The sequence below is a fragment of the Ptychodera flava genome, chromosome 16, assembly GCF_041260155.1.
Source record: "Ptychodera flava strain L36383 chromosome 16, AS_Pfla_20210202, whole genome shotgun sequence".
NCBI classification, from domain to species: Eukaryota; Metazoa; Hemichordata; class Enteropneusta; family Ptychoderidae; genus Ptychodera; species Ptychodera flava.
This window is the reverse complement of record NC_091943.1, coordinates 38,158,452-38,170,925: the sequence shown is the minus strand read 5'-3', so window position 1 is coordinate 38,170,925 and position 12,474 is coordinate 38,158,452. Positions and strand designations below refer to the sequence as shown.

General features: G+C 34.4%; 1 protein-coding gene across 20 annotated transcripts in view; it reads right to left on the bottom strand.

Moving 5' to 3' along the window:
* Positions 1 to 6,859: 6,859 nt before the first annotated feature.
* The window catches only part of LOC139114782 (APOBEC1 complementation factor-like), a 28,129-nt gene continuing 22,514 nt past the window's right edge, over positions 6,860 to 12,474 (bottom strand). For all 20 annotated transcript variants that reach the window (XM_070676693.1, XM_070676699.1, XM_070676691.1 and 17 more), the window contains one exon: positions 6,860 to 9,712. Coding sequence is in view for 12 of the 20 variants with exons in the window: in XM_070676691.1 (XP_070532792.1) it covers positions 9,609 to 9,712 (104 nt within the window). In the remaining 8 variants the exon portion in view is untranslated. The remainder of the gene's footprint in view (positions 9,713 to 12,474) is intronic.

Below are 12,474 nucleotides of genomic sequence, written 5' to 3'. Positions count from 1 at the left end.
AAAGAATACAAATGTATGCTGAACCCTCCAGCAGCTCCGGGCTGGAAAATGTCCTGGTAACTTTTGTTCATTTGTTGTTCAGACTTTTACTGTTTTCTTAAAGAGCAAATGTTTATACTGAGCTCAAGCAGCTCCAATGAATGTAATTATTGCATGTTTTCGTATTACAGAGTTGAATGGTTGTTTTTCTTTCTCTGTATTGTTCACTTACATTTGTAACACATCTTGATGTACCATACCATACTCTCTGTTAGTATGTGTCGAGTAAAATAAAGATTGATTGATTGATACAGTGGCATTTTTGAACAAGAATCTTTGAAAAGAGAATTATATTGTCTTTGAAGCTGCTGCCTATGGCGGTATTTTTGAATGGGTATCTATAGAAGCAGAAACTTCTCAGTAGCATGAATCACGGTCACTCTGGTCATACATGGCAGATAAGATATATTGGCCTATCTTTCTAATGCGGCCTTCGCTGTGTATTGAACCTCAATTGACTGTGTTTTCAATGCTACAGGCCAGACTATGGGCTGTCATTTCGCACTCCCATGTGATCTCCACATGTGTGCTTTAATCAAAAAGACGTGTGAAGGTCACTTTCTCCAGCGCACACGGTGAGGGATTCGCCTCAGGAGGCAAAAAATATCAATTTGAAACATGTTGAATATTTTGCTGAACGGCTCGAGGAAAAAACTCACAAAAAATCATCTGCACATAAGAATAAACTAGCTGAGCAAACAGCCTCAAATGAAATTTTGCTCAGCCAGTTTCTCTCATGTGCAGCAGGCTTTAAAGTAGACCAGGTGTCAAAACTGAATACCTTGAATTTGATCTGACTTCTAAGGTTCATATGTCATATTTAGTTTTGACTATGTTGAAGGTTTGAACTGACTTGATCTGGCTTCTACAGCACATTGGTTTCTACTTTAAGTCCTGCTGGAAGTTTAAGAAGTGTGACATGTCATATTTAGGTCATGGCATATTTATGTATGACTTTACAATTTGTCCAAATATCATACTACATAGTTGAAGTAATTTGGACAGGTACAACATTGATAAATCACCTGTGTTCATCTTAAACCTGAGCATAATAAGGAGGATCAATTTTCTGTTTAGTAGAAACAAACTTTTATAAACACCTGTATTCTAGTTCATATTTTGCTTCCATACAATGTTCTTTTTGTCACACGGTGTTCACTGAACTCACAAAAATACAAATGATATCATCATTTATTTGAAATATATATCGGACTGTTCATGTTTTGCTTAACTTTATTCCATATTGGTGATGTACCTTTACGTGTTGGTGCAAAATGTTTGCTTTTACTGAGTTAGAAGGAAACATGTTGCTAGAGGTCGCCATTTGTAAACCCCCCTCCCCATCCCATGAATAACTCCTGGTAGACTATCTACTGTCAAAGTAAAGTATCTGTGAATAAATTCACTTTCCTTTAAAAAAACAACCACTTGTAGAAGTGTCCTCTTCAATGAAAAGTGGTCAAAGAGTCAGATTTTAAGGCATAAAGATTATGGGATGATGACAAAAAATGACTGGCTTGGACAATGGAAAATTGCAAAAAATTAGAAGTACAAATGGATATACGCAAGAGGAAATTAAAGACGTTATAGGAAACATTCCTGAGTTCAGTTCCAGAATTCTGAAAACTGATAATCACTTGAAATATTCAAAATGAAGAAAGCTACGGATATTCTAAACTTAAGGGACTGGTCAGTTTCTTCGGCCTGGGGGGGGCCGGTGGATTATTTTTTGCCGACGTCAAAAAGTGGCTGACCCCCCTATTCAAAATTTTGAAAACAGGGTGACCCCCCCTATTCCAAATTTCGAAAACAGGGTGACCCCTCCCCCCCCCCCCCCCCCCCGCGCAACATAGGTAAAACAAAAGGTGGACATAAATTATATATATATATATATATATATATATATATATATATATATATATATATATATATACGTATATATATATTATATTTTACATTTTACATATATTTTAAATAGTCATTCTATGTTTTAATGAAATTGTTGACATATCAGTTTTAAGACAGGAATTTCAAAGTGTCAATCTTAAAGTTTGAGCCATAGAGAGCTTTTTTAGCCAAATCTGATGTTTACAGTGTTTGAGAAGACCTTTTCTTGTAACATTGAAACCATAAAAGCACAGCTAATAATGACAAAAACTGCCTTTTTTAACTGTTATTTTGTTATTAAAAAAGCATCTTTCTACAGAAAACCCAAGAAACAAAGGAAAATATTGCATCAATGAGAAGGAAAGATATCTTGTCATTTTTCTATCTCTAAAATAAGTCACTGTATCAAATATATATTGTGAAATATTAGTGCATGTTGCTTTCTCATACTGAATTCTCATTGAGAGAACATAAAAGTATCAGGAATTTGTCATCCTTTACATATGAACTGCAGATTTCATAATGGTACACTTTCACATAGCAAACATCAAGATATCTCTGACATATATCTTTGATTTATTAAAGTATGGCGCCCGAAGGTCGCGCCGAAAAATATGAAACATCCTGATATCTCTGATGTATATGCCTTGTATATTAAAGTCATGCACCTGAAGGGCGTGCTGAAAAATGTCTGATATATTAAAGTAATGAGCTTGAAGGGAACGCTGAAAAATATTGAATACAGATATCTCTGATATATGTATGCTTGATATGTTAAAGTTGGGCGTGCTGAAACATACGACTGATTATTAAAGTTACACGCGCCCGAAGGGCGCGCCGAAAAATACAACTGAATGATGAAATTTGTGGCTGACACTAGCATTTTAGGCAATGATGAGCCTGTGTCAAAATCCAAAAACACACTGACCCCCCTATTGGGCATTTCAAAAACATGGTGACCCCCCCTATCACCAAAGTCAAAAACAGGGTGACCCCCCCCCCCATGAATCCACCCCCCCCCCCCCCCCCCCCCCGGCAGAAGAAACTGACCAGTCCCTAAGGTCTAACAAAAAGAGACGTTAAAACTAAGTCACTTTATGGGAAATTAGTTGATAAGAAATGGGATTAAGTCAATTGTCAAATTGGTCAAAAATGAACTTAGAATCTTACTCTCACCAACAGTTACAAAGCTTCTTTATTCAGTTGTCTTATTTCCACAAAAATGTTAAGCAATTCAGTGAAGAGGCCTAATCACATGAAGCATGGCAGAAACATTTTGCCATATTTGTTGCCATGAAGAAAGACTGGAACACATCTTATTTGAGTGTAAATATCTGGCAGAAGTACATTTCTTTCTCTGTCAGAGAATACAATATTGATAACAATACAATACAAAAAGATTACCAATTGCAATACAGTGAACTCACAACATATGGTATCCAGTCACCTAGTGGAGAGGCAATAGTCAAAACCACTCGGCCAAATCCCCACTTTCAAAAATGAATGAACTTTGTAACTTGTAACTTTATTACTCAAAGTCAGTACATCCGTAAATAGATTTTCATGCATTGAATAAAATAAAATAACAATTGAGTGGTTCAGTAACCTGGACAAGTTGGTGCATTTTTCTAACTGCAACCCCTCGACAATGTTGTAAGGTTAAGAAATACTCACGCTTGTACACATACTAGCACATCGAACACAAAAACATTATCAAAGCAAGGAATACATCACTTAAACTGGGCGAAAGCCAATCTCAGGGACAATTCTGTCCACCAGCAGAGCTGTCAACCAGGGTAGAAAATATGTTTTCCAATCAGGTTCAAACTCACAACATACGGCATCCAGTCACCTAGTGGACAAGCAATAGACAAAACCGCTTGGCCAAATCCCCACTCAGAAGAATTGAAAATGATAATAATGCAACACCTGACATTATATACAGTATCACTTCCCTTGCAACATAGTTTGGAATATAAAAAATTCTGCTACATTTGATGGGATGAAAGATAACTTCCAATCATACATTATGCAATTCAAATGTTAATCTTTCGTAATGGATGAATACATTGTATTTCAGTAATGAGATGATGAATGAAGCTGGGGATTTTATCACTAAGTTTTCAAGCCTTGTAAGACTTGAAGACGAAGGATGCGTCCTGAATTCATTCATATGATGATATGATTTTTTCCGTGTTTTTCTTTCTCTGCTTCCAAGTTAAATGACTAATTTTTTCAGAGAAGTTGCTTTGTAATTCTGTTTATTTGCCAGACACGTTCACAGTTATGTAGATTCGTTTCATTTGCCATGTTGCTGGAATAAATTTATCTTTTTCAAAAAAAAGAATCCCTCATGACACTTAGGTGGAGTGCATGTTGCCAACACAGTTTTTTTCAAAGCAATATTTCTCATCAAAGATGACAAGGAAACCCCCTCATACTATATATTTTCAAAAAGCAGAGACTCTAAAGTTTAGTATGGTAGCAGTAGTTTACTCAAAAGATGAAGTGGGTGTTTATTTGGCGTAATAAACCTTAATTTTGGTATTAATGATAAAAATTAATTTAAGTCAAAAAGTTGACACTATTTTCCGAAATGTAATATTTAAAAGAGTATACTTTGAAAAAAACGACTATTTTATTTTGTATTATCTATCCTCATTTAAAAATGGCAAGGGTTAAAACACAGACACTCAAAAAAGTGATTAAAATCATGATTAGTAAAATTCAAATGCCTCTTGTTTAAAATATAAAAACTATATTGCCAAACAATATAGTTGTTTTTTTTTAAGAGCATTTAAAGAACATAATGTGAAAATTTCAGAAAATTTGACCCAGCCAGAGTGGAGTTAAATTCTTTGGAAATTTTGAAATTGGGAGGAAAAAGAAGCCAGGAAATCAGGTGATTTGCATAAATTTGCATAAATCAACACTTCTCTATCATGTAACTTACGACTGCTTGACAAGCTAAAAGGTCAACCCCACCAATATTTTAATCTGGGGTTAACATACCGTATTAATTAAAATTGAATGAATATTTGCAAAAACGTGATTTTTGAGCAAAATATGTTGTGTTGGTGCAGCGCCCCCTTAAGCAACCACATAAAAAAAAAATTGTCAAAGATAAATTGAGAAACTGAGGCTGAAGAGAGATTCCAACATTCAACCCATATCAAGTAGTACCCAGAAGATGAGGTTGATGATGATTGATCAACAGGAATGGATGATACTATCAACGAGAGTTGAAAAAGGTGACAACCTCGAAACTAACACATTTTTACAGAACACTTCGGAAAACATACAAATAGCTCGCAACACTAATTTGAATGAGATACAAACAATTGTAGTATTGTTTCATTACAACAACGTTAATGACTTGTTTCACAATACAAACACTCCAAAGTCTGCTACAGAACAAAGATGCTGTGACAAATGACATTAAAGAAGCTCTAAAAGATCAGGCTACAGATTCTGCTGTCTGTGGTTGTGATTTTTCAACTTTATTGTTGATACCTACACAAAGATATCCTCATCAAGGTTATGTAGTAGTGAGTGAAAGGAGATAAAACTATGAGACAACTGAAATGCTATTTGTCTTCATGGATGAAGATGTCTTATGTATTAAATGATGCATACATTTGATAAGTGGATAAATTTCCAAGTCTGGTCAGACTCAATGGTAAAGGATGTACCTTGAACATATTCTTACTGTTAAATGCTCTATTGATTGACATATACTATTTCAATTTCACTCTAACTGCAATTCAGAACATTCCTTTGTACATTAAAGTACTTCAATTATTTGCATGATGCTTCATGTTGATGGTAGACATCTCTGCCATCAAAGTATTGTTTGTGAATTAATATAAATTTCCTTTCAAAAAAGAATCTTTAAATCACTTAAAATGATGGGGACACTTCTGAAATACCTTCTTATTAGTGAAATGGAGAGGCCATGGTGTTATCTTTCCTCTGAACTGTAACACTTACACATACCAGATAAAATGACTCATTTATTGTATGTATTGAACTTTTTGATATCTCCACAAAATGTTTGTCTAAAATGGGCCAACATAGTTCTGAGGAAATGTAATTATATTTGATCTTAATGTTGATTTGTGCAATAGTTGGTTGACAAATTGGCAGTGAAGCCAGAGAGATAGTGTGAAAATCGATTACACAACACAGTAGCAGCAGCAGACATATAGTACAACTATATTAGTAAGAGACCACTGTGTTATTTTGATCATTCCCCTTCAAGTATTTTTTTTCAAAATTCACATAACCTGATGATAAATTGACAAATATGGCTGAAAATACCTAAAAATTGGGTGGCAAAAATAAACTTTGAATGCAATTGAGCATTTTAGCAAGCACGTAGGAGTCATAGACTGAAAGATTGAGTCGTGTGCGGGCGCTCCGGCGCACTGCGACCTACGACCCTTTACTACGACTGAAGGCACACTGTTGAAATCCTGTTCTCCAACAAAATTTTGTTGGAACCAATCATATTACAGGAACGAGTTAATTGACAGTATGTAGGGTAACAAGACCGCCCACATCGCTCACTCATTATGGTCATTATGTACATAAATAGCCCACGTGATGAATATTCAAATTACACTACCATGATTTACATATACTAGTATGAGAAGTCTGTAATGTCAGTTGTGGGCGGTACTTTTTTCTTTTGAGTTTGCCGCGACCAAGTACAGTGTGCCTTCAGTCGTAGTAAAGGGTTGTAGGTTGCAGTGCGCCGGAGCGCCCACACACGACTGAATCTTTCAGTCTAATAGGAATCAATGTCCTGTGTTATAGGACATGCAAGCAGTGTGTCAATTCTGAGGTAATTTTTGAATCACACTATCAAAACTCGTTATACTTTTCTGTCCATACGGTAAACTGCTGTGAAACACAACAAACACAGACAACATTTCTTCCCAAAATGGTTTATTTGTTGACAAAACAGAACCACCTGCTCTTACAAACTTCAAACTTCCTCTGAACACTAGATTTCAACTTTTACAACTGATCCTTAAAAAACATCTCTGAAACATGTTAATAACAGTTTGTACAGATAAAATACTCAGTGCAGATGAAACAATGTCTACAAATACATTCACTTAAAATGTACTGAATAACCTAGCCAATATCCGAACCTGAATCATGTCAGTTATATGTTCAGTCTGCTATGTCTGGTCTTGCCTGGTCCATTCATGTGACACAGGAAATTACAGTCTTCCCTTCTCTTGGTAAGATCTTTACCAGTGTCAGAGTTTTTGTAGAAATCAGAATAGTTCAAACTAATGCCGACCAGTTTGTATGTACCATTATCTGTTTAATGGACGTACCGGCAGTAACAAGTCATGCAACAGCCAGCTATGTTTTTTTTCTCTGTTGATTGTTTTGGAGATCACATTAAGGTAGATGCGCCTTGCAAGTGAAAGATTTAAACTTTTGCTCAAACTTTCATCAAGGAAACTTCAAACATTCTTATTCAAAATCAAAGATAAAAATTAGGGGCCACAGGGCAAATTTCAGAACCAGAAAAACAAATTATCTTAAATTCACCTATATTTGAAAATAAAAATGGCTGCCATCCCTGTGTTTCTTCATAGGAAAACATTTTGAATTTCATGCAAGTAAGAAGTCAGCTTCAAAATGAGGCCATGCCAATGGTAGATCAGGAAAGCACTGTACAAATTTGAGAGTTAAATAACTTTTGCCAAGGCACACTCTACCTTATTAACCAACATAACATGAATACAATCAAATGTTTTTGCATCAAAACAACTGAGTCCTATTTTTAAAGCAAAGTACCCTGACCGGATGGCAGTCAACCTGAGACTTTAGTTGATCAAACAATTTCTGCATGTCATGAACATTTTTGGCCTTTCTATTTCTTACCTGTTTTGTTGCATAAAGTACAAGTCATATGTTACAAGAAGTTCTAAAAGAACTTGGTAGCACAGAAGAACAGTTTCAATTCAATGGTGCTAAACAATTGCCTTACATTTGCCAATTTCTAATAAGTGTACACGATTGTCAGATTACAGCCAATCAAAATGCCACTTATCTCCTGTTCAGTTCATTCTTTTAACACTTTCCAAATTGATCCACTTGTACATGCATTCCTTAACAATATTCAAAACAATGCCACTATACATAGCACGATTACATCATCAATCATCCAATCAAGAGCCATTTGACAAAACCATGCATGAACTCAGTCCATGAGGAGTAACATGCACTTTGATTGGTCTGAGCTTTTCTTCTTGAATATAGTGTACATACAATTTCAACAAGAGTGGTAAACGATGTTATGGTTAAAATCTCAAAGTTGAAGTCATTTGAGCAACAACAGGTCATAATTAAACTTTACAAGGAAAACTACAAATTCTAGAAAAACAAAAATAAAATTCTATTAACAGTCATGTGCCAGAAATGACAAGGATAGACTGTGAAGAGATGAAGCATCCAAAGCTACTGTTATACAATCAGTAACCTGACTCTGGTAGTAAAACTGCCACTAGGACACACTTAAATCTATGAATGTTATAACAAAGTCTTCAAGCGTGTAACAAGAGGGAAAGCAATCCTACACAAACTTTTCAACTTCACATTTTCATAAAGTTTGAAACTTCTAAATAGTCTTTGGCTAAAATCTTAGAACTGTACCTACAAATTATTTTTGTACAAGTTTGGTAACACTTTGAAGCCAAGAAAATCAAACTCCATGCCAAAACCAGTGATGATCAGTGTTTGAGTTATACAACCCTGTACAAAATCCTCAGGACTAACTCACATGCACTCTATTGTTAATGGTTTTATTGATAACATTTCATCTCTAGACATAAATCTGGATGCTGAGGGTGCTGTCAGGGATACTCACACTGCCGACATTTTTGGCAAGATGACAGGGAGCTTCAATTACTTTCTTTGTAGTACTGAAGTGAATGGAACCAAACCACCAAAATTAAGGACAATAAAAGAGGATATATACCATTCAATAACTGTAAAACCCACTCCAATAAAATATATATCTAAATAGGAAAAAACTAAAAAAACACATAATAATACTTTTTCATGTCAAATTGGCACCCCATGATTAACCTGTTTCATGCAATTACTGATAGTGTCTTTTCTGATAGCAATTTTTCCCATGTAGAAAAATAAAGCTTTCAACAGGCTTCCATACAAAATACTCTCTCTCTCTCTCTGAAAAAGTTTTTCTGAAATAGATAGACTGTATAAAGGGAGTTTGTATACAGATTAAGTTTGTTCTTGTAGTTTTAAGTAAGTACTATAATGTACAATGTTTGAGGTTAGTTTTTTTCTAGGATAGGTGGAACTTCTTACGTTACTGTACAGGACAATCATGGGTTGCATTAACAAGCATGGGCACATGCTGTCTGAACATGATTTCAAAAAAAGCCATAATCTGTGAACAAGTTACACATTGTTAGGTAACATATATTATTGTTTCAAAGCAGGATAATCTTTGAAAACAAAACAAAAAAGATAAAACACAATTCATAGCGACACATTTGATACAATACAAGATGTGATAAAGTGAAAATCTATATGATGAAACTGTTAACCTGTCAAAGAGACCATTAATAAACATTAACTATGTATCAACTAATCAGTTTAAAGAGAAAATCTAACAGGAAGTAATTAAATCATGAATACTGCTGCTGTTGTTGGTACATATCAGGTGCATAGGCCTGACTATAGCCATAGGGTGATGCATTTGGTGGGGATGTCTCAGGCCCAGTATGCCCACCTGTTGACATAAAACAGAAATGCAAAAACATGACAGAAATGTACCTGTTAGTATTATAATGCAATCACATATTCTATCATCCAAAAGGAAGTTGACATGAAATGCTAGACAAGATCAATAATTATAGTTAATAACAGCATCAACGACACTGTGCTGCCATTTACTAAGCACTGATAAATGCAGCTGTGACTTGTGTTGGTCTACAGACATCAAGAATATTATTTCAAACAACATCAATTTCAGCTGGACCTTAAGGTCTGCCAGGAAGCTTAGCATTAGATATTTACACAAAAAACGAGGGAACAATAAAATTAATGATGTTTTGCTGTCGTCAAAAAACCTGAACAAGTACATAATTATGTACCTAAATTTCAAGGCAGTCAAACAAAACAAAACAAAACAATTACTTTGGCAATTTCTTGAACAAAACCAAAGTATCTTAAAGACCAAAATGCAGCTTATTTTCACATAACAATATTTTTTACAAATCTGACATTTCCAGAACCTACTAAATTTCAAGGCCACCAGGAAAATGCATTCTGGAACTTTTTCTTACAAATATAAAAATATAATACAGTGTTCAAAATAATCAGTGGAAATTGCAACCAAATTGTATCAATCTGCTGACAAAATGTCTAGCCAGTGGTAATTCTTTTCCACCAAAATGCCACCATGCCTTTGAGGTTGCATTAAAACAAACATCAATTAGATCAAATATTAATGACTAATGATAAAAGGTGGTAAGATACTGAAACAGTTTACCCTTCCAACAAAGTTTTGATGTACTGAAACAGTTTTCTTTCCTTCCTACAAAGGTACAAGTTCTCTGGAAACTGTTGAAGTCCCTCATTTGGCCCATTTTAAAAACTACTATAATTTGTGAAAGAAGTTATGCGATTCTGAATGATTTTTGCAAGTTCAACCAGTTTAATGAAGTAGAAATTAACGTTACAAGATATTTCTTGATATTTCTTATAAACTATTTCTTATATTAATTATTTCATAATCACTGAAACAACAATAACTCTCGAACAGTTTAATAGGTTGGCTAGATTTTTTGAATATTAACAAGAGGTACTGTACAAATAGCCACATTTCTTTTCTTACATAATTTTGTCTTTGATCCAACCATTTTCTGTCATAGGAAAAATATTTTTCTCTGATGAAGATGCATTGGAACCAACTTGATCACAACTTTGACAACATCTTAAATACTAAAATAATTGTATGTATACTATCACTATGCTGCTGAATGCTTTCTTCTGAGTTGAAATTTTTCAGTATACGTGGCTTAAAAATTTTCGCCTTGGCTAAGATATTTTGCATTAATTTTCCACATGAGAAGACTATTCTACTTTGAACACTGACTGAATGCAATAGAGACTTTTCAAAAAAGTCTTTATCCGTGCTAACATACACTTCACGTTGCTAACAGATTTTTTATATTTACCACTTCATTTTATTCTGGTGGTAAAATTTTACGACTAGAATCAAAGAATTACTTCTATCCCTGTAATATTGATAGTGTCATCCCAGTATAAGCAAATCATAGTCATAACCTATACATATGAAAACTACATTTCAAGGTTATCAATTTTCAGTTTCTGAGAAGGCAAAACACTGACAAACCCAAATAAAACTGCACCTTAGCAAGCTTAATTTCTCTGATGAATATACTATTTATTCTTCAGACAGACGGCAAGCTGAGTTCCAAGTTCATTTCAAAATCACACTTTGTTAAAAGCAGTGATAAAAGATGCATAAAATCAACTACTCTCTAAACGTCAGTTCATGTTTTTCTGGCCAACTAAACTGTAAAATTGGTGACAATTAGATCTTTTGAGGGCTGTAGTCAAGAAACAGGATATGAGTCTGCAGAATGATATTCCATCACCATTGTTTTTGTATCCTTGCTACCATAATGAAAAAAAACTATTTACGACTAGCATATGACACAAGTCTTACATTTGGGAGGGGAGCATGCATGTTTTCCTGACTAGGAAATAAAATGGTGAATCTTTACATGAAAAAAGAATTCACAGATCTATGCCTATTTGACATGAAACTTGTATTAATAGCATACCTGTTATCTGTACTTGTATTTTATGAATAAATTGGGAGATCTATGGACCTACAAATATATGTATTCATAATACCTGTCATAATTTATTGATATTACCAAGGAGGATGTCAAAGGTCACTGGCAAAAGTTCAAAGCTAACAGACTGATAATGAATTACTTGGAGCCAAGGGTTATGCTATATATGGCATAGTTGTCACCTGTTACTCAGCTTCTGCATATTTTGTAAATACTAATAATATACATGATAATGACAGGGACTTGCTATCAAATGTAAAAATTGAAGGAACTACACAATATCCATATAAGGTAAAAAGGAATGATTAATTTTCATCGTCAGCCGTATGCTCTGTAGGGGATGGCCATCAACACTTTCGACGCATTTGATAGAAATCCCACAAGGAATTGATCATTTGATAAACACATTTGATAAACTGACAAATATAACAAACAGTAAAAAATTACTCAAAACAATGTTGGATATTTAAACTGCTGACATTCTGCATATGTCATTTTTTGTAAGTGTAACAGCAATAATCATTTGCAATTCAATTTTGTTCAACCTTGAACCCAGTGGATATTTCTACATGATGAAATGTGGTGATTTGATGAATAGCTGGATGACAACCATGCAAAGCAGCACATAGTACACTGTAAAATAATCCTGTTAAATCTATTGTGC